Here is a 22,635-nt window from a genome sequence, read left to right on the forward strand (position 1 = left end):
AAATATCCTTCTTCTGTGCTGTATTATTCTATCAAATCTGTTTAATGAGCAGCAATATGTGTAGAAGACTTGTAATTGTTGCTAAATGGGTCAAGTGGGCTCAATGGCACTTAATTCAGTAGCCCAATAAGGGAAATGATGTCAACATCCCTACTTAGGAACCACTATCTAAAGATGGCTGACTGAGGAGGATTGTGAATACTCTGTCTGAATTTGTTTGTTGCTGCCAAGGGTTGAAATGAAACTGTGTGAAAATATTCTATTACAAGTGTAAGGTTTATAATATTGTTATGTTTTGGAACTGTGCCTTAATTTAGGATAAAACGAAGGGGGCAGGCCTGGGTGACATGTCTATTAAAGATTAAAGGGAGGCCCAGGATGTTTTGCTGGAATGATGGTGTAGGGCATTCACACTTGGTCCTTAAGAAACGACTGTGAGATCAGGTTGTAGGCTTTCCTAAAAGATATCCCTAAAACTCATAGACAAGTTTATCTGCCAGGATCCAGGAGAGAGGGAGCAGCTAGAAGCCAAAAATCCCTTTAGTTCTCTACACTGGAATGCAGGTGGGAGCTCGCACTCAGACTGAAAAGACCAAGTTCGTTAAGATTTGAAATGAGGCTGTAAGATTCACCTAGCTTGTGCTGGAGGGAGAATCTCCAGAGAAAACCCTCACCATAAAAGCTAGTTCTGGGATTAAACATTAGCAGGCTGGGAAAGGAAAGGGACAGAAATAAACCCTCAAGAGCTAAGAATCACTTTGGCTGGATATGGGAAAATCGAATGACTACTTAAGGGACAGGGTAAAGTATACTGGTGAAGTGGATTTTCAGTTGCATTAAGAGTAAAAGGGGAAGTTCTGTTCTGTTAGGTAAAGTTTAAGATGCTTACAAAAATAGTGTTTAGTCAATAGTGCTTTTAGTCTATTTGTTTCAGTAAAAGTCTTAAAATGTGAAATCTTGTATCATCCTTTCAGCTATCGCCTGAAGTTCAAATTTCACTCTTTAAAGTTATCGGTCTCTACGGGGATCGTAACAGTCCACACACATTTGCAATCTTGTAGAGATTTCTCAGGAGTGATCAGACCCAAGGAGGGAACATTTATAGTATGTCTGGCTGAGTTGATCAAAATATAGGAGGAAAGATACAGGGAAAAATTATACAAGGGAAGTTGATTGAAAAGAAACTGCAGCATGTAACAACTTCAAATGAAAAATGACAGAAAGCAACCAAGTAGGTTGGGAGAATTACAGTTTAAAAAAGGATTTAAACAGTTAAATTGGAGCAAGTCACCAGCTAAATATTTCACATACCTGCTAACAGAAAACGCATGAATAAGACTTCAAAGCTAAAAAAAAATCTCATCCACCCAATCCTATGAGTTCCTACAGTCCTGCAAGATTTTTGGTCCAATACCTGGAATGTATTAAAGTCCTAGCAGGTTCTTCAAATCTTAGAAGACACTTGCAGTTTGCCTGCTTTTAACACCCCCCTCAAAATTCTCCAAAAATACTTCGCGTACAATCAATTACTTCTAAGTGCAGTGGCCGATTTTCTGTAGGTAACTAGGGGACAGCAAAGAGTGGTGCACGCCAATCTCCCACAAACATCAAAGCGACGGAAAGCTGGCTAATTTAACATTGGCCTGGGGGGAACGTTGGCCAGAGTGACTGGGCTGGGACCTATTAAACAATTTAGAACCTCACTTCTTGAAAAGGGAAGATTTTCATGAAAAGCAAACATGTCCAGTTACTTTGCACAAAGAAAGGTCTCACAAACAGCAACGAGACAACTGACCACTTCATCTGCTGTTTATCGAGGAAGACCAGGATTCCTTGAAGAAACTTCAGATTTTAAGATTTATAATGCACTGTTACTTTATCAGTATAAAACTAAACACAAAGTTAAGCAAATTAGTAATTATATACATAATATATGTATTCTATTTTCTGATTATAGTGTATTGCTTCACATCAGAATAGGACTGAGAAACGAGGCTCTAGGGTGTCTCAATGTCAGCATGCAAGGTAACTAAGAGGCGTAGTTAATGTCAAACACCCAGAGTGTGCACTTCTCTAAAGGAAAATCTGGTCCGATATCCATAAAATTGCAAATAAAAGTTGTATTTTATTTGTTATGACTGTTTCTCTGAAAAGAATGTTCTTATTCATGGGAGAATGGCTGCGGTCAACTTTGAGGAACAGTGCTGCATACAGACACATGGTATATGACAAGGTTAACCTTGCATTCACTTTTATACAACCAATGCATTCATTGTCTAGTACACTTAACTGGTTTTTGTTAAATGTTAGAGCACCTATGTGTGGTGATTTAAATTCTTTCCCTCAAACTCTAAGCTATGGTATTTTGTCACTGGTAACTTGCACCATTAGATCAAATCATGCAACTGCCCTAGATCAGTGTAAGTGTTTATATAAGGCATATTGGAACAAGTCAAAAGAATTCCTTTGATTCACTTCCAATGTTATGTTTACTTGGTATTTTATGGGGGTAGGGTTTGGGGGGGGAGGGGAGGGTGGGTGGGTAGAGAGGGGGAAGGGGAAGTTCCTTGATGCCTTCTGTCTTCTTGAAGTATACAATAAGTCTTTCAAATTCATATTATATTTGGCTTTTGATGGTACCAGGGATGTCTGCAGCGAGCAAAGATCCTTACAGGCTTGAGACGATCCAGTCACCTCATGGAGAGCTCTTTATTGATGTGAAGAAAAGATAATATCGGCTACAATCACAGCTCCAGGCAACTGATGGCACCAAGGATCAAGCCAAAACTAAGCAACATGTAGGAGATCTGCACAGTGACTCCTGAACCTGGCGGTTAAAGAATATGAAGAAAAGTAGTTTAATATACTTAGAAAAAAAATTACATTTCAAACATAATGCATTTCAGTTACTAATACCTATCTATATTGTAAAGACTTTGCACTTCCTGTCAATCACACTTAATGACGTCACACACTATCTGATTCAAAGATCCGTGTTCCACCAGAGAACAAGCTATAAAGAAAGTAATTTGGAATGTTTAGACAATTTCTCCAGCTTCAGAACAAACCTGATCCACAATGTCTCCGGCCTCTTAATTGAGCTGTTTATGAACTAACCCAGATATAGAATTGAAAAGCAGAGAGGTCATATTGAACTTCAAGTTCTCTGTGATGTACAATTTGATCCAGCCATTGTCAGGCAGGCTCCAAAGCTCACAGTGCTAACAGTACTGCTTTCAGAGAACAGACAAGAGTCATACTCCTGGGTTAGAGCGCTCATACTATCAGCTTCAAAAAACGTACAATGATAATGCTACCGATTTGAGTGAACACACAGCGTTTACACTCCAAATTCACAGAACGTACCACATTCACACTTTGGAATCCAGAGAATGCACCACCTTCACACTCCAGAATCCAGAGAATGCACCGCTTTCTGGAATGCAAAGAATGCATCACTTTCACACTCTGGAATCCAGAGAATGCACCGCCTTCACACTCCAGAATCCAGAGAATGCACCGCCTTCTGGAATGCAAAAAACGCAGCTATTTCACACTCTGGAATCCATAGAATGCACCGCCTTCACACTCCAGAATCCAGAGAATGCACCACCTTCTGGAATGCAAAGAACGCATCTCTTTCACACTCTGGAATCCAGAGAATGCATCGTTTTCACACTCCGGAATGCAAAGAATGCATAACTTTCCCACTCTGGGATGCAGAGAATGCACCGCATTCACACTCCTGAATGCAGGGAATGCACAGCATTCACACTACGGAATGCAGAGAATGCACTGTATTCACACTCCGGAATTCAAAGAAAGCACCGCATTTACACTCTGGAATGCAGGGAATGCACCGTGTTTACACTCAGGAATGCGGAGAATGCACCGCATTTACATTCCGGAATGCAGGGAATGCACCACATTCACAGTCTGGAATGCAGAGAATGCACCTTATTCACACTCCGGAATGCAGAGGATGCACCCTATTCACATTCCAGAATTCAGAAAATGTAGTAAGCGATGAGGTCATCAAGTATCTCAACATGAAGATGAGAATTTTAAAATGAGGGGATTGGTGGATCATGAGCCAATGTAGGTCAATGAGCACAAGAGTATTGGGTTGATGGGACTTGCTACAAGTTAGGATATATGCAGTCGGGTTTTGTATGGAGGGAGATCCAGGATTTTGACCCAGTGACAGTGAAGGAACAGCGGTATAGTTCTAAACGGGATTGGTGTGTGACTTGGAGGGGAACTTTGAGGTTTTCCATGGCATATTCCCATGCGCCTGCTACCCTCGTTCTTCTAGGGAGCAGAGATCGTGGGTTTGGAAGGTGCTATCAAAGATGATTGGTGAGTTGCTGTAGAGCATCTTATAGATTGACACACTGCAGGTACACTGTGCTGGCGGTGGAAGGGCTGAATGTTTCATGAGATGGATGGGGTGCCAATCAAGTGGGCTGCTTTATCCTGGTTTGTGTCAAGCTTTGAGTGTTGTTGGAGCTGCACTCATCCAGACAAGTGGAGAGCATTCCATCACACTTCTGATTTGTACCTTGTAGATGATGGACAGGCTGTGAAAGTCAGGAGGTAAGCTACTCACTGCAGAATTCCCAACTGCTGACCTGCTCTTATAGCCACAGTATTTATATGGCTGGTCCAGTTAAGTTTCTAGTCAATGGTGACCTCCAGGATATTGATGGTGGCGGAATTCAGCAATAAAAATGCTGTTGAACTAACTCTTTAAACTATCTCTTGTTGAAGATAGTCATTGCTTAGCGTCATATGGTGGTGATCTGATGAACAGAAGGAAACACGGAATAACAGAAAGCAACTTTGCCCATGATAATGACTTTTCCCAATGTGACCATTCCAATTATGGACTTCCAACTTTCTCAGGGAAGCTCTTCATATACTTTACACTGAGTAGGGTTGGCAAGCACCATATGAAAATATGGAGCTGTCACTGATCTGCTCCCTTGGATGAAGAAGAATGTAAAAGTGAATTGCTTAATTTTTCAATCACATAAGTGATTTTCTTGCTGCACTACTGTGGGGTGCAGAGATAATGATCAGGCAATAAGTGGGTCACAGAGAAGTTGTGAGATGCAGGACCGAAAATGAGAAGAGGGAGCGAGCTATTGTTCTTGGATGAGAATACTGACAACATCCCTAGTTGCCATAAGGGCATCAACAGTCAACCACACACTGCAGTCACTTGTAGGCCAAATCAAGTAGGGTTCATTTCCCTGATGGACATTCGGGAATCAGTTGGGTTTTTACAAAAACCTGATATCTTCTGTGGTTACCTTTTCAGGAGCCGCTGCACACGTTATTGGATTTATTGAATTCAATTTTACAACTTGTCATGATGAGATTTGAACTCTGTTGCCGGCAAACCCAGTACACAAACATTAGGCTACTAAAACTATTTCAATTATAGAAACAGGAGTAGACCATTTGGCCTCTGAAGCCTGCTAAGCTATTGATTTGGATCATATCTGATCTGTACCTCAACTCCATTTACTAACCTTTTCTCTGTATCCCTTGAGACCCCCACCTAACAACCTAATGATTTTCGTTTTGAAAATTTCAACTGGTTCAACATCACAAACTTTTGTGGTATTAAGTTCTATATTTCTGCTATCCTTCTTTGAAAATGTGTTTTCTGATTTTACTCCCAGTGGTCTAGATCTAAGTATAAGATTATGCTCTCTTGTCCTGGATTTTCCCACCAGAGCAAATAGTTTTTCGAATCTGTTCTATCGAATCCCTTTATCATTTTAAAGACTTTGATTAGAACCCCCCTCAATCTTATAATCTCAATGGAATGCAAATCTGGTTTACAAAATATGCTGTCATGATTTAACCATTTTGATTTGCTGAGAAAAGGGGCATGTTGAGGTATTTTGTCTTGCACTCAGCAGATGATAAGTTTCAACAGCAAGTCCCTTTTTCCATCAATATTCAAGTTCTGTACTACCAAGCAACTATTAAGTCCTTCTGTCATTCTGGTGAATTTGTGCTGTACCCATTCCAAGACAAATCAAAACATTTCCACAAGACTTTATACAGGTGATTAAAGTATGTTGCTAGGTCAATGGAAGGACAAATTGATTTCACTCACTCTGCAAATATTAAAAACTTGGAATTTACTTTGTATTTGAACGGGATAGCATTACTGTTACAATGCAATTATTATCACCTTATAGTGAAATTCATTGCTCTATTCATAAGGACAAATGGAATATGCCCCATGTATTAATGGAAGGCAGCAAATTGAAGCGATAGGGCAGTCAGATGCTTTGGCAACCGTTTTGATTTGTTTGGGCACTCTGACATAACCTGCGCAAAGTACATTGTTGTCTCACTTGTGAATGACATCACCAGACCAGGCTCTTAACCTTCCTAATTCAGAAGAAAAAAGGTTTACAAACAATTTTTTAAACCCTGAAGACAATGCCCCTTTAAGCCATCTGCACTTTTGTTTTTTTTAACAATAGAACTTTTTCCAGTTCAGTCATTGGAAACTGTCAAACTAAAGATCACTGTTCTTTCGTGCAAAGTATAGAGTAACAGTCTCAGCTCAGGTGCTCATTAGGGAAAAGCAGAGAATGCAGAACATTCTAGACAAAGCCTTTGAATAAGAATTGAGAGCACAGCTATCTTAAGTCAAACAGCTCATGGCGGCTGAATCCCAAACTGCGGCTTCCCCTGTTTTCTCAAATCGTCAGTCTGTAATGCTGAATCAGCTAAAACAATCTCTGCACCCAAGAGAAGCAGTTAGATGCTGCTATTTAGGGCAGGTAGGTGGTGGGGAACTATAGGCTCATATGGAACGACGCGCTAGATGGACCAAATAGTGTCTTTTGTTTGTGCCATATAAAGGAAATAAAAATGCAGGAAGAAAAGACCCATGTTTAGATCCATTCCAATTTGCTGCTGTGGTTTTGTTCTAAAGGAGTGTGTTGACTGCAAGTGGTTGGAGTGTTGGCAGCTCTCTTCATAAAAAAGACTTAATCCCACCAATTGCTGTCAGGTCTACCTGTGGCTCAGTGGGTAATATTCTTGTCTTTGAGTCAGAAGGTTGTGGTTCAAACCCCACTTCAGAGACTTGACCACCTAATCTAGTCTGACAGTGCAATGGGGAAGAGCTTCTGATGAGATGGTCAACTAAGGGCCTGTCATCTTCCTTGGTTATACGAGATCCTGTGGCATGAGTTGAAGAAGAGCAGGGGAGAATTACCTGGTGTCCTGGCCAAAATGTATCCCATACTACCACAAAAACACAGACTATGTGGTCAGTTATCTCATTACTGCTCGTGAGATCTTGCAGTATGCAGACTGGCTGCCTCTTTTCCAGCATGACAACGATGAATATACTTCAAAGAAGTACTTGCTGAGACTGTCTGATATAGAGAAATGTAACCATATGTAACCATAAATTCTTGCTTTTTGCTTTTCAGACAGCACAAGGATAGATTCCCTCCTTTTTATTAATGGGAACTATGGAGCTCTGGGGCTTGACGGCAGCACGAGGAAAATAAATAGGCGTGGGACAGTGCTGAAATTCGATAGGGCCCCAAAGATGGTCATGGGATTTGCAATGTGCTATTAACCATTTCTTCTGATGCAGGCAGCATACCAACTTAATGCTGTCTTCTCAGTTACAGGGATTGCAGCATCAGCACACTCCTGACTGGTTGCATGCCTGAGCAGGGGATTTTTTGTTATATTCGTTTATGGGATGTGGGCGTTGCTGGCTAGGCCAGCATTTATTGCCCATCCCTAATTGTCCTTGATCAGAGGGCATTTAACAGTCAACCACATTTAGGCCAGACCAGGTAAGGATGGCAGACTTTCTTCCTTAAAGGACATTAGCGAACCAAAAGACAATCGGCAATAGTTTCATGGTCATCATCAGATTTTTAATTCTAGATTTTTGTTGAATTCAAATTTCACCATCTGCAATGGTGGGATTCAAATCCAGGTCCCCAGAGCATTACCCTGGGGCTCTGGAATACTAGTCCAGTAACAATACCATTATGTAACTGCCTCCCCACAAGCATCAGCACACTGTCGACTGGCTGCAGGCCTGAGCAGGGGATGCAAAATCATGACAGGCTAACATGAGTTCAAGCTAGCCTGCACTACTCAATGCAAGTCTACACCTCTTAAATAGCATGTGCATTTTGACTGGATCAGGTGCTGGAAGTCTTTCTAGAATTGAGTAGATCCTGGGAAAATCATAAGAATGCCACAGCAGGACAGAGAGTGTGCTCCACGGCTCTCTGACGCAGTGCTGGAGGCCTTGGTAAACGAGGTGGACAGGGGAAGAGATGTCATCTATCCATAGGCGTGGCTCCCCCCCCGATAGGCACTGCACAGGCAGTGCGAGCTGTCACGGCCAATGCCAACAATGTAGTACTGAGGATCTGCTTGCAGGGCTGCAAGAAGTTCAATCTGAGCCACACAAGCAGTCAAGATCAGTGAATGTAGCTTCAAATGCCTTATCTCACTAACTTCAACACTAGCCTGACATTCTGCTCAACGCACCCCCACCACGAATCTTTCAACAGCATCCATCAATCAGGTCTTATATCTAACATTCATAGCTTCATCTCACCCTCACTTAGCACTGCTGCAAGCCTTAGACCCATATTCTCACAGCTTGCACACACTGCCAGCTAAATCGCTGTGAGAGTCGGATCACTCAAACACATTGCAGCACACTCACTGACACACTTCCCTCTCTCTTCCAGGACAAGATGGTGCATAAGTGCAGTCATGAGTCAGAGGCCGGGATTTTCCGCAACTGATTGGAATGGGCGTGTTCGGTGGCGAAAACAAAAACAGAATTACCTGGAAAAACTCAGCAGGTCTGGCAGCATCGGTGGAGAAGAGAAGAGTTGATGTTTCAAGTCCAATGACCCTTCAACAGAACTGAGTGTAGTTAGGAGAGGGATGAAATATAAGCTGGTTTAAGGTGGGGGGTGGGGTGGGGGGAGAGAAGCTGAGGGTGGGGTGGTTGTAGGGACAAGCAAGCAGTGATAGGAGCAGAGAATCAAAAGATGTCACAGACAAAAGGATCAAAGAGGTGTTGAGGGTGGTGATATTATCTAAGAGAATGTGCTAATTAAGAATGGATGGCAGGACACTCAAAGTACAGCTCTAGTGGGGGTGGGGTGGAAAGACTGACAAGGTATTAGTTGTAGATTTAAAAATAATGGAAATAGGTGGGAAAAGAAAAATCTATATAAATTATTGAAAAAAACAAAAGGGAGGGGGAAGAAACGGGGTGGGGATGGGGGGAGGGAGTTTAAGATCTAAAGTTGTTGAATTCAATATTTAGCCCAGAAGGCTGTAAAGTGCCTAGTCGGAAGATGAGGTGCTGTTCCTCCAGTTTGCGTTGGGCTTCAATGGAACAATGCAGCAAGCCAAGGACAGACATGTGGGCAAGAGAACAGGGTGGAGTGTTAAAATGGCAAGCGACAGGGAGGTTTGGGTCTTTCTTGCGGACAGACCGCAGTTGTTCTGCAAAGCGGTCGCCCAGTTTGCGTTTGGTCTCTCCAATGTAGAGGAGACCGCGTTGGGAGCAACGAATGCAGTAGACTAAGTTAGGGGAAATGCAAGTGAAATGCTGCTTCACTTGAAAGGAGTGTTTGGGCCCTTGGACGGTGAGGAGGGAGGAAGTGAAGGGGCAGGTGTTGCATCTTCTGCGTGGGCATGGGGAGGTGCCATAGGTGGGGGTTGAGGAGCAGGGGGTGATGGAGGAGTGGTTCCCTAACTTAGTCTACTGCATTCGTTGCTCCCAATGCGGTCTCCTCTACATTGGAGAGACCAAACGCAAACTGGGTGACCGCTTTGCAGAACACCTGCGGTCTGTCCACAAGAAAGACCCAAATCTCCCTGTCGCTTGCCATTTTAACACTCCACCCTGTTCTCTTGCCCACATGTCTGTCCTTGGCTTGCTGCATTGTTCCAGTGAAGCCCAATGCAAACTGGAGGAACAGCACCTCATCTTCCAACTAGGCACTTTACAGCCTTCCGGGCTGAATACTGAATTCAAGAACTTTAGATCTTAAACTCCCTCCCCCCATCCCCACCCCGTTTCTTCCCCCTCCCTTTTGTTTTTTTCAATAATTTATATAGATTTTTCTTTTCCCACCTATTTCCATTATTTTTAAATCTACAACTAATACCTTGTCAGTCTTTCCACCCCACCCCCACTAGAGCTGTACCTTGAGTGTCCTGCCATCCATTCTTAATTAGCACATTCTCTTAGATAATATCACCACCTTCAACACCTCTTTGATCCTTTTGTCTGTGACATCTTTTGATTATCTGCTCCTATCACTGCTTGCTTGTCCCTACAACCACCCCACCCTCAACTTCTCTCCCTCCACCCCACCCCCCACCTTAAACCAGCTTATATTTCACCCCTCTCCTAACTACATTCAGTTCTGTTGAAGGGTCATTGGGCTCGAAACGTCAACTCTTCTCTTCTCCACTGATGCTGCCAGACCTGCTGAGTTTTTCCAGGTAATTCTGTTTTTGTTTTGGATTTCCAGCATCCGCAGTAGTTTTTTGTTTTTATCCCTGTGTTCGGTGGCGAGATTGGCCCTAGGCGACGTAAATCGGGAAGTGATTGTTCCCTCCCCCTGTCAAGGGCAGGCCATGTTTCCCGCCGTCGGATGTCAAGAACTTAATTTGGATGCCTTTGCATATCATTATTGTGGCTAGACATCGGAATCAACCCCCAAGTCAAACTTAAATCCCACGTCAACGTGATTTTAGAACAGCGTGATTTACAACTGCCTTTAAAAGGCGTGCACCTGGCAACTGAACTTCAAGGGGAACTCAGAGGTGAGTGCACACAACTTAGTGCAGCACTTGCGAGGATCCCAATGCAAAGAAGCAGCTCCGTGGACTCAGGATGGGTCACAGGCAAGTCTCAGCGGCTTCTTCATGGCTGGTCTGTGGTGCTGGAGAAAAGCGAAGCTCGGGGCAAGGGCTTCAGTGCTGGAGAGAAGGGAAAGAAGGGAACCTTGGGGCTAGGGCATCAGTGCAAGGGGGTGAGGGGTCATGGCAGCACAGACTGAAGGTTGCACACTAACACATGCTGGGGAGGGAGTGGGGGAAGAAAACAATCGGGCAAATAGAAAGACATGTTAAAGATGAGCACTCATCCGCAGCTGAGAATGTCTAGCTTGAGCTCAATTAACATGCTTGGAGTCAGGCTAGTCAAGCAATTGTGCCCACTCAAGCAGCACTAATTCCTGAAAGTGCCAATGATTGCTCCTGTGCTTTTAAACACCCAACAGACTTCAAAATCAAATGAGTGCTATGGTATGCAAAACCATTGGGTAACTGGACAAGCTTGAGGATCCCCTTGGGAAAGTTGGCCCTATTAATCCCTTGCATTATGCTTAAGTTGACATTGAAAAGTCATCCTCATGGTCCAAGCAAACCCTGAAGCCCCTGAATGCAGGTTAGGGCAATGCCTGCACCTGAGATGAAAGCTCAGGATGCAGTTGAGTGACTGAAGCTATCGCCACTCGGTCATGTGGTGTGAGGCGCTGGTGAATGAGGTTTTGGTGAAGCATCATGCGCATTAAACACTGGTCACCCATGTGGTTGCCAGGACTCCCCGGCATGCACAAAGGGACCTTGAGAGGCAGCCATAGGCGATGATTTGACCAAGAATGATTCTTAGGAGTCAATTGCTGACTCTTGCGTCTCTCTCTTTGATACTGCAGTGAGGAGACCATCAGGAAGATGGAGCCTGGTGATCTCACTGTCTGCCTCACTGCTTATAGTCAGGAGAGAAGACGGGGAAGAATGCGATGAGGCGCATGCCTCACCAAAGGGAGGAGCAGAACCCTCAAAACCAAGGGGTGGCAGGGCCTCCTCTGCACACAGAGGATGAACCCTAGAGAGCTGTCATTTGTAGGTGCCTCACCAGACCCAGGGTCTATAGATGGTGCTTGTGCCACCTGCAGTGTCGCCGACAACTGTGCATGTCAAGGGAACTGGTCCCTCACATTTTCCACCTTCTGCAGAATTTGGTGCCACAGGGACTTGGAGGGCATCCACTGCCAGTGGCAGTGAAGGTGACCGCGCACTCAATTTCCACGGCAGTCGCTCCTTCCAGGGCTCCACTGGGGACCTGTGCGGAATCTCACAATCCTCTAACTACAAATGTATCCAGGAAGTCATGGATGCCATTTTTGCCAAGGCACACAACTTTGTCAAATTTGACTGAGATCAGTCGAGCTAGGAAGCAAGGGTGCTGGGATTTTCTGAGATTTCCGGATTCCTACAGGTGCAGGGTGCCATTGACTGCACTCATGTGGCTCTTAAATCTCCCTGGCAACAAGCAGTCCAGTGTGTGAACTGCAAAGGCTTCCACTCTCTCAATGGTCAACTGGTCTGTGACCATAACAAATGGATCATGATACCCCAGAAGCATCCATGACGCATACATCCTCAGTAGGTCTCAGATCCCTGACATTTTCCAGGGACAACATGGGATGCAAGGTTGGCTCCTCGGTGACAAGGGCTACCCGCAGAGGCATGGCTGATGATACCCGTGCGGTGATCTCATACTACTGCTGAAAAGAGGTACAACGAGGCTCATACCGCCACCTGGAGTTTGGAGGAACACACCATAGGGGTCCTGAAAATGAGGTTCCGGTGCCCCGGCAGATCTGGTGGAGCACTCCAGAACACTCCCCAGATGGTGTCATGCATCACTGTGACTTGCTGCTGAACCTGGTGATGCTAAGGGGGGAAGGGTCCTGGATGGAAGATGGAAGGAGATGGAAGAGCTGCATGTCTCCTCCGATGAGGAGGAAGTCGAAGGGGATGAGGGTGATGAGGTCTTGGAAGGGGAGGGTGCAGGCGATGAGGCCTCTGTACTGGCCAGATGGGGCCGGTGAGCTTGTGAGGCCCTCATTGCCACAAGATTCCAGGAGGAGGATGACGAGATGCAGTGAGGACACTCTTGAGATCTTAACATTGCATCTGGGAATGTTTGACACCTGTCTGGCTGAGAGCAGCGTACATACGCTCTGTAAAGAGGCTCATATCATTGAGACACTGCTGAGAAACAGCAGCCATACGGACTTTAAGACAACATGATCCTTTGGCAGTCTTCATCACCTGTTCACTTCAGCACCACACCTTCACCTGTCAGGAATGGTGTCGAGATGGTGGGGGGGAGCCCCACCTCTAAAGCGCTGAGGGCACACAGAGAACATCACGGAACCCAGTGACACTTGGGTACAAGATTCTTACAGCAAACACAAGTCACATCGAGGTGCAGACATCACTGATCTGGGGAGTGACTTTGAGGCCGGACAATCACTGCACAGGGGAGAGGCCCTGGACTGTGACACTTGCCTTCATTTTGTGCTGGAACCAAGGTTTCACATCTGATTGACACGAACACTGCTCTTCAGAACAAGGAGCCATAGACAAGGAGGCATTCTTGGGGGGAGTGTATTTACAATGGACAACATTACGTACAAGTAATTAATATCCATGCCCACGTTGTGTAACTACGTCATCTTGACCTTTCTAACCCTGCCACTAGGTCTTGATGCATCCCCAACATCCACAGTGGAGGTGGAGGCGGTCTGCTGACTGCTGCCTGTGACAACCTTGGCTGGTGTCCTCTAAAGGGCCAAGGCCTGGAGCCCCGCCCTGCTTTTGGGGTCCTGCTGTGCGACAGTGCCACCCACCTTGACCTGCTGGGGTCACAGGAAGAGGGGATTCAGATGGGCTGCTCACTCCTGGAGTCACCTGGGTGGATGGCCCTGGTGTGTGCGCACCTGCTGATTCTCCTCCCTATGGGTGCCTGTGGGCTCCTGGCTCACTCTTTGAGAGGAAGGGGCAGATGGAGTGAGCTCAAGATGCCCCACACCCCCCCCCCTTGCTTTGATACTGATGGATGCCAACAAGTGCCTCAGTGATGGAGAGCAGCTCCTACAGCAGTACAGGACCAATGGCCTGGACCAAGCTCTCCACAGTGATTGCCACCCTGCCAGTGTTGACCTTGGTACATTGGTGGTATCACCTCGGTCTGAAGACAGGCGGATTCCTCCATTGTGCCTTGCAATTTGAGGAGTTTAGCGGACATCCCTTCCCAATGTTCCCAAGCTTGTCTTTGCAGCTCCAGCAACTGAGGTATGATCAAGTCCAGAGACTCCTTATCTGACTTGGACTCAGCAGGTTCCTGGCCTCCAGTAATCCTCTGATTGCCTGCTGTGGATCAGACAGTGCAATGTGCTCACCAGATTGTGACCCTGAGGCTAGTGTAGAACTAGGTCTCACCAAGGTGTGTGTCTCTGCACTGGTGGAGGGTGTGGGTGAGTGCTGTGATGGGTCTTCAATGTTGGTGTCTGCGGATTCCTCTTCTGTAATACCCTAGGGGCTGAAGTAGGAGACCTGGCTCTTGGACCCGCTCGGGTGATTCTTAGATGTGCCTGCAAAAGAAAGGAGGTAATTAGTGCATGGCAATGGCCTGTGAAACAGGAGACATCACTCCCAGCATGGTTGTCTGATGGATGTTGCACTGCTGGACCCTCACTTGGTTGAGCGCCACCGACCTCACCTTCAGCACGCCAACAGTCCAGATCCTCACTGACCAGCTGAACTGCTCTATTTTCAAAGTCTGTCAGGACCTTGATGTCGGGCATTCCTCCACCAGTCTGCGACCTCTCCTTTTTGTTGTGTGCCAGCTTGTTCTTCATGAAGACAGATGGAGAGTGTAAGCAGAATGCCTGCCAGGCCAGGTGAGAAAGATGCCTGGAATGTGCGGGTGGTGAGTGGTGCCCTGGATGGGATGAGGACACAATCCGCATGGCAGATGAAGGTGTGTGTGGAAGGATGAGTGGTGATGTCCCTTGAACCGGCAGTGAGTGTGAAGCCTGTGGATGTGTGATGGGTTTGTGAGTGTGTGAGTTGAGAGTGATGAGAAGAGTAACTTACTCTGGCCGAACGGAGGAGATCATTCATCCTCTTTCGGCACTGGGTGGCTGCCCTCTTTTGGAGGGCGTTGGTGTTGACCACTGCTGCCACCGCCTTCCATACTGGATTGGTGACCTTACTGGTCGTCGCCCTGAGCAGAGGTACTGGACATCACGACGTGCCCCCACAGCATCCAGTAGGTGCACGAGGGAGGCGCTGCTAAATCTGGGGGGAGCATGTTTCTTAGCTTTGGCAGCCATCAGTTCCCAGCAACTTCCTATCCCTTGGAGAGTGCGATCTCTGTGCAGGGGCACCCTTTAGATATGGTGCCCGGATTACTGAAGCTCCGAGGTGATGGCGGAGCGGGCAAATCCGAGGCTGCCCTGCCAGTGATTCAATGCAAAACCTGTGCCTCTGATTTTATTTAACAATGTTCCACAAGATATGGGGTGAAATTCCACCATTGCCGTCGGTAGGTCAAACGCAAATTTCCCTGCCCGATATCGGTTTGTGCCGATTTCTGGGAAAATCCCAGCCAGAGCGTCAACGGATAGCCCTTGTTGCCCAGTATCCACCCTCTGATTTTCGTGCTGGCTGAAATGTTGATGCGAACAGCGCTGTGGGTGTACTTACACCACATGGACAGCAACGGTTCAAGAAGGTGGCTCAACATCACCTTTTCAAGGGCAATTAGTGATGGGCAACATATGCTGGCCTAGCCAGTGACACCCACATCCCATGAAAGAAAAAAAGTACAGTGAATTGATGCAGAATAAATGGAATCACAAATGCTGCCAGGATATGGAGCACTGACCTGCACAATGGATGCCAATGGTCACACCCCAGCTGGACACTGAGGAAGTGGCACTCTTTGCGGTTGCAGTATTTTTCCTAATTTACATATGGGTGCTCGCAAAGCAATGTGTGCAGTCAATGATACCTGCACCATGGGGAAGGTCGCCATCCCCAGTGAAGCCATGTGCTCACTCCGCCTGTTTGTCTCTGCAAAGGGAGAATACAACGCATTTAGCTCTCTCTGAGAGAGCTATAGAGCATCAGTTACCTTCCCTATCCATCTACAGACAGCAAACTGTGAGATGTTAAAGATTTCACCTGTACCTGGCAGGGACGATCCTGACGCAAATAAATTCATTGCGATGGTCACCTTTACAGTCACCAGCAGCATTGCCCTCGTCCTGCTCTGAGGCTGCAGATGTGCCTGAACCAGGTGACAGATTTAAGTGAGTCCCTGCTTCAGTGAAACAGAGAAAACAGAGATGTCACCAAGACTGTTCCTTGCTGAAGCTGATGCAGGAAACATGCTCCTGGAAGACCTTTGGGCGGATTTGGCTTCCTGCTAAGTGCTTTTCTCCCCCTCGTCCCTTTTTGAACAGCTTGTCCTACTCTTTGTCATCTCTTGCTCATTCTCCCTGTTATTCTGCAGGCCAAGAGGGATGAAATCTACAGCTCTCAAAACGGAGAGAAAATCGCATGTATAGATTCCTTGTAGTGAGAACCAAGACCTTCAGCACGTGCCACACCAGCCCCTGAAGATTTCACCAAATGTGAGTGGCATTTTAAACACTTACATTAAATCAGCAATAGTCAGCATAAATCACTAAGCAACTAATCTGAAAGTGGTTGAAGATCCCTTTAAATAGCACTGTTTGGGGAGGGGAATGGGCATCCTTTCTACTGCTGAATTTCCGTGAAGCTGTGTAAAGTTATGAAAGGTTTTAGCTGGAGCATTTGGGTTGAAAATGGCCGCACTGGGCTCAAATCAGCATTACATACTGATTAATGCAACAATTTGTCTGCTGTGCATATTTTTGGTGCATGTTCCCAGCACCTGTAGTGGTAAAACTATGGACATAACACAACCAAATTTCACACCAACAGAGTTAACAATTGGAAGTAGACCATTTGGCTTAAGCATTTATCGTCCATGCAAGCAAATAATTCTAATCAAATGTGCCGACCTTTACCACATCCTTTGTTTCCCTGTGGCCACATTTTCCAATGTACAGGAGTACTGGACTGCATGACACAAGGGCAGAATTTTATGTTCCCTTGCCGGCAGATTTGTAGATGGATGGGTGGGGGAGGGGTGTAAAATTCTTCGAATGACCTCCGCAATGGGCTCCCACCTGCACCGACCTCTCCACAATTTTAAGGTGGGACGGGCCAGGCCTAGGCTATACAGCCAATCGCGGCTGCTCCACCATTCAATACGATCATGGCTGATCTTTGGTTTCAACTCCACTTTCCCGTCTGCTTCCCATATCCCTTGATTCTTTGAGAGACCAAGAATCTGTTAATCTCAGTCTTAAATGTATTCAATGATGGAGCACCCACAATCTTCTGGGGTAGAGAATTCCAAAGATTCACAACTCTTTAAGTGAAGAAACTTCTCCTCATCTCAGTCTTAAATGATCATCTCCTAATCCTGAGACTATACCGCCATGTTTTAGATTTCCCAGCCAGAGGAAACAACAGTATCCACCCCATCAAGCTGCATCAGTAACTCATGTGTTAAATGAGGTCATCTCCCATTCTTCTAAACTCCAGGGAATATAAGCCTATTCTTGGAGTACTTTTTTGGTACGGTAGCGGAGGGACACACTGTTCAAGTGACAGATGATATGATGAGGCCGAACGTAGATTTGCCAGGAAGCATAAACTAGATGGGCCTCTTTTACCTGTGCTTGTCTTTATGAATTTCCTGTTGAGTTTTAGAAGGAGGTCCTTTCACATTTTGGGGCTTTGGTCTCTCAGGCCAACTTTACACATCTTTGGAAGAATTTACGTTTCTGCTTTTCCCAAAACAATGGAAGGGTGGGGTCTTATCCTGAATGCTGTGGATTTCTTCCTTTTTCAAACCTCTCTGCTTTAGATTCATGCCTGTTAATGGCAGCATGATACTCATTCGGTTGGATCAGTGAGAGTTTGTTGGACTGATGAAGTGTCCTTGGAGGTTATGCACTGGGTTCGATAGGATATTGAGTTTATCCTGTTAGGAAGGGCATTTCCCATGAATACTGCCATTGTTTCTCTCTCAAATACACATCACTGTTAACTTGTATTTCTTTTGGCAAGCGACAGATTAGAAGAACAAGGACAGCATTGAGAACATTCTAACTTGCTTCTCGCAGTTTAACGTGTAAATGACTACAGTTTCACAAAGAAACCTGGAAAAAAAGGTAATGAATTCCCCACAGATCTGATGTTTTTCAGAATTTAAAATCAACCTTGATTGAAATTTTATTTTGCTGTACAAGTCCCATAAACTCTGCTTGGTGAAGGATGCCATTGCTGAATGATGGAAACTCTTCATGCCTGGCACCTAGTGTCAGTGTCGAACATTCACAGATCAGGTAAAGCAATGGTAAGAAGTTTGATAAGAAAAGCACTGTGGGTACTGAACTAAAATTAGAAAATGCTGCAAAAGCTTAGCAGGTCAGGCAGCATCTGTGGAGAGGGAAGAAACAGAGTTTCAGGTCAGTGACCCTTCATCAGAGCTGGAAAAACTAGAATGGCAAGTGAAAGAGGGGGGAGAGGAGGGGAGGGTGGAAAAAGGAATAAAAGGTATTAAGTAGAACACAGGAGAGATTACATGACAAAAGGGTTCATGGTGCAAGGCCAAAGGAAGTGGTATTGGGACAAGTAAAGAAACAAAAGATGTGTCCAGAAGTGACAGGCTGAAGAACAACTGCTGTCAGAAAGCCAAAAAAAGGGAAAGAAAGAAGTACCAAAATCAGCAAAGAAAAAGGAAATAAAATGAGAGCAGGGGTCCTATAACCTGAAATTGCTGAAGGCTGCAAAATGCCAAGTGAAAGATGAGGTGCTGATCCTCAAGCTTGTTTGAGCTTTATTGGAATACTGCAGGAGGCCAAGGACAGAAAGGTCAGCGTGGGATCAAGATGGAGAATTAAAATGATAAGTGACTGAAAGCTCCGGGTTCATGCTTACAGACTGAAAAGAGGTATTCCGCAAAGTGATCACGAAATCTGTGTTTGGTCTTTCCAATGTAGAGGAGGCCACATTGTGACCAGTGAATACAGTATACTAAACTGAAAGAAGTAATGTACAAGTAAATTGCTGTTTCACTGAAGAAGTGTTGGGTACTGGGCCTTGGACACTGAGCAGAGAGGAGTTAAAGAGGCAGGTGTTTTATCTCCTGTGCTTGCATGGAAAGGTACCGTGGGAATGGGACAGAGTATTGAAGGTGATAAAGGAGTGGACCAGGGTGTTGCAGAGGGAATGGTCTCTTTGGAGTGCTGGGACCCAGAATGGGGAGAGGAAGATGTGTTTGGAGGTCGCATCACATTGGAGGTCAGAAATGGCAGTGGATGATCCTTTGAATGGTGAGGTGGATGGTGAGGACAAGGGGAACCCTCTCATGGTTCTGGGTGCGAGGGAAGGGGTGAAGGCAGAAGTGTGTGCCCTTTGCAACCCAATTTCTGAACCAAAACGCCGATTGCATCTACGTGACAATTCTCAGTTTTCCATACTCACCATCCTATGGCCACCAAAGCAAAGTTTAGTGCCAAATTTGGGACAGGCCTGTGTTGCGGGTTGGTTTAGAACCCTTTACATGTATTTTGCAGCATGTATCAATTGTACAATTTACTAACTAACTTTGTCTTAGATTACCAAAGTACACCTCTGTGGAAAATTGATTTCTGCTGCAGGAATTTCACACATTTAAATAATCTAGCTAACAGTTAATTTCCAAGTGGGCCCCTTCTGCCCTGCTAATGTCAGCCTTGATTCAGTGGTAACACTGGTCACTGTCTGAGTCAGAAGGTCATGAATTCAAGCCTCACTACATAAACTAGAACAGAAAATGTGGTCTGGACTATTCGGTACAGTATTGAGGAAGTACTGCACTGTTGGAAGTGGTGCCTTTTGGATGAAACTTTGAACTGAGGCCTTGTCTGCCCACTCAAATAGATGCAAAAGATCCTGTGGTGCTATTCACAGGCCAACATTTATTTGTCAATCAACATCAAGGGAGCAAATTATTGGGCCATGTATCTCATTGTTACTCGTGGGACCATGCTGCGTCCATTTCTCTATCTAACAAGTGACAGCATTTCAAAAGTACTTTAAGGGCTTGTCACGACATCCTAAGTTCATGAACGGAACCATACGAATGAAAGTTCTTTCCTTTGCTCATCTAATATAGGCCATCATTTACACATAATATTTCTGTGATGGTACAAAACTGTGTTTAGTGCTGTCTTTCACCACTGCACATCTGTTATTTCTGTTTCCTGTAGCATGCACTTTGAACTAGGAAAATATCAAACAGGTGAATTTTGGACAAAGACTTAGCCAATGTAGGTAGGTAAGAAATTAAAATGTAGCTTCATAGAAACAATATTTTAGTGCTATATTAATCCAGCATTTTAAGTGCTACAATGGACCAGTGAAAGGGATTAAGGCCCTCGTTTGTTATGGCCATTAAACCATGAGGATAACCCATTCAACTCTGGAACTTCAACCATAATGCTACTTCATACATTGCACAGGAACCAATTAAGTGGGGAAAACCAGACTTTCTTCTTACCCTAGTGATAGGACAAAATATGCATTTAGAACTTAGAACTGAAGAAATGCAAACAAATGTAACAGACAACCCAATTTGTAATCTCAGGGACGTGGCAAGGGCAACCCACTGTGGCATCGTGAAAGAAAGACTATAAAAAGCTGAAAGTCCAAGTTTGACAGCTGGAATCCTTGGGTAGGCCAGAAGAATTTACTGCTGTATTTTTAAAAAATCATTCACGGGATGTGGGCTTTGCTGGCTGGGCCAGCATTTATTGCACATCCCTAGTTGCCCTTGAGAAGATGGTGGTGAGCTGCCTTCTTGAACCGCTGCAGTCCATGTGGTGTAGGTACACCCACAGTGCTGTTAGGCAGGGAGTTCTAGGATTTTGACCCAGTGACAGTGAAGGAACGGTGTTATATTTCCAAGTCAGGATGGTGAGTGATTTGGAGGGGAACTTCCAGGTGATGGTGTTCCCATCTATCTGCTGCCCTTGTCCTTCTAGATGGTAGTGGTCGTGGCTTTAGAAGGTGCTGTCGAAGGAGCCTTGATGAATTCCTGCAGTGCAGCTTGTAGATGATCCATACTGCTGCTACAGTGCATCGGTGGTGGAGGGAGTGAATGTTTGTGGATGTGGTACCAATCAAGCGGACTGCTTTGTCCCGGACGGTGTCCAGCTTCTTCAGTGTTGTAGGAGCTGCACTCAGCCAGGCAAGTGGGGAGTATTCCATCACATTCCTGACTTGTGTCTTGTAGATGGTGGTCAGGCTTAGGGGAGTCAGGAGGTGAGTTAATCATCACATGATTCCTAGCCTCTGACCTGCTCTTGTAGCCACAGTATTTATATGGCAAGTCCAGTTCAGTTTCTGGTCAATGGTAACCCCCAGGATGTTGATAGTGGGGGATTCAGTAATGGTAATGCCATTGAACATCAAGAGGTGATGGTTGGATTCTCTCTTGTTGGAGATGGTCATTGCCTGACACTTGTGTGGCGCGAATGTTACTTGCCACTTACCAGCCCAAGCCTGAATATTGTCCAGGTCTTGCCGCATTTGGACATGGACTGTTTCAGTATCTGAGGAATCGCGAATGGTGCTGAACATTGTGCAATCACCAGTGAACATGCCCACTTCTGACCTTATGATGGAAGGAAGGTCATTGATGAAGCAGCTGAAGATGGTTGGGCCTGAGGAACTCCTGAAGTGATGTCCTGGAGCTGAGATGGCTGACCTCCAACAACCACAACCATCTTTCTGTGTGCTAAGTATGACTCCAACCAACGGAGAGTTTTCCCCCTGATTCCCATGGACTCCAGTTTTGCCAGGGCTGCTTGAAGACACACTCGGTCAAATGCTGCTTTGATGTCAAAGGCAGTCACTCTCACCTCACCTCGGGAGTTCAGCTCTCTTGTCCATGTTTGAACCAAGGCTGTAACGAGGTCAGGAGCTGAGTGGCCCTGACAGAACCCAAACTGGGCATCATTGTGCAGGTTATTGCTAAGCAAGTGCCGCTTGATAGCACTGTTGATGACCCCTTCCATTACTTTACTGATGATGGAGAGTAGACTGATGAGGCGGTAATTGGCCGGGTTGGATTTGACCTGCTTTTTGTGTACAGGACATAACCTGGGCAATTTTCCACATAGCCGGGTAGATGGCAATGTTGTAGCTGTACTGGAGCGGCATGGCAAGTTCTGAATCACAAGTCTTCAGTACTATTACCGGAATGTTATCAGGACCCATAGCCTTTGCAGTATCCAGTGCCTTCATCCGTTTCTTGATATCACGTGGAGTGAATTGAATTGGCTGAAGGCTAGCATCTGTGGTGCTGGGGACCTCCAGAGGATCGTCCACTCGGCACTTCTGGCTGAAGATTGTTGCGAATGCTTCAGCCTTATCTTTTGCACTGCTGTGCTGGGCTCCTCCACCATTGAGGATGGGGATATTTGTGGAGCCACCTTCTCCAGTGAGTTGTTTAATTGTCCACCACCATTCATGACTGGATGTGGCAGGACTGCAGAGCTTAGGTTTGATCTGTTGGTTGTAGGATCGCTTAGCTCTGTCTATCACTTGCTGAATTATGCTGTTTGGCATGCAAGTAGTCCT

At 45.5% G+C, this 22,635-nt stretch overlaps 1 protein-coding gene across 1 annotated transcript in view; it reads right to left on the reverse strand.

Annotated features, from left to right (window-relative positions):
- Positions 1–2,612: 2,612 nt before the first annotated feature.
- cntn1b (contactin 1b) overlaps positions 2,613–22,635 on the reverse strand; it is a 595,565-nt gene continuing 575,542 nt past the window's right edge. Inside the window, exon 23 of the mRNA XM_078568473.1 lies at positions 2,613–2,827. Within this exon, the coding sequence (XP_078424599.1) occupies positions 2,745–2,827 (83 nt within the window). The 3' untranslated portion in view covers positions 2,613–2,744. The remainder of the gene's footprint in view (positions 2,828–22,635) is intronic.

Source organism: Cetorhinus maximus, chromosome 22 (assembly GCF_964194155.1).
Source record: "Cetorhinus maximus chromosome 22, sCetMax3.hap1.1, whole genome shotgun sequence".
In the NCBI taxonomy this organism is placed as follows: domain Eukaryota; kingdom Metazoa; phylum Chordata; class Chondrichthyes; order Lamniformes; family Cetorhinidae; genus Cetorhinus; species Cetorhinus maximus.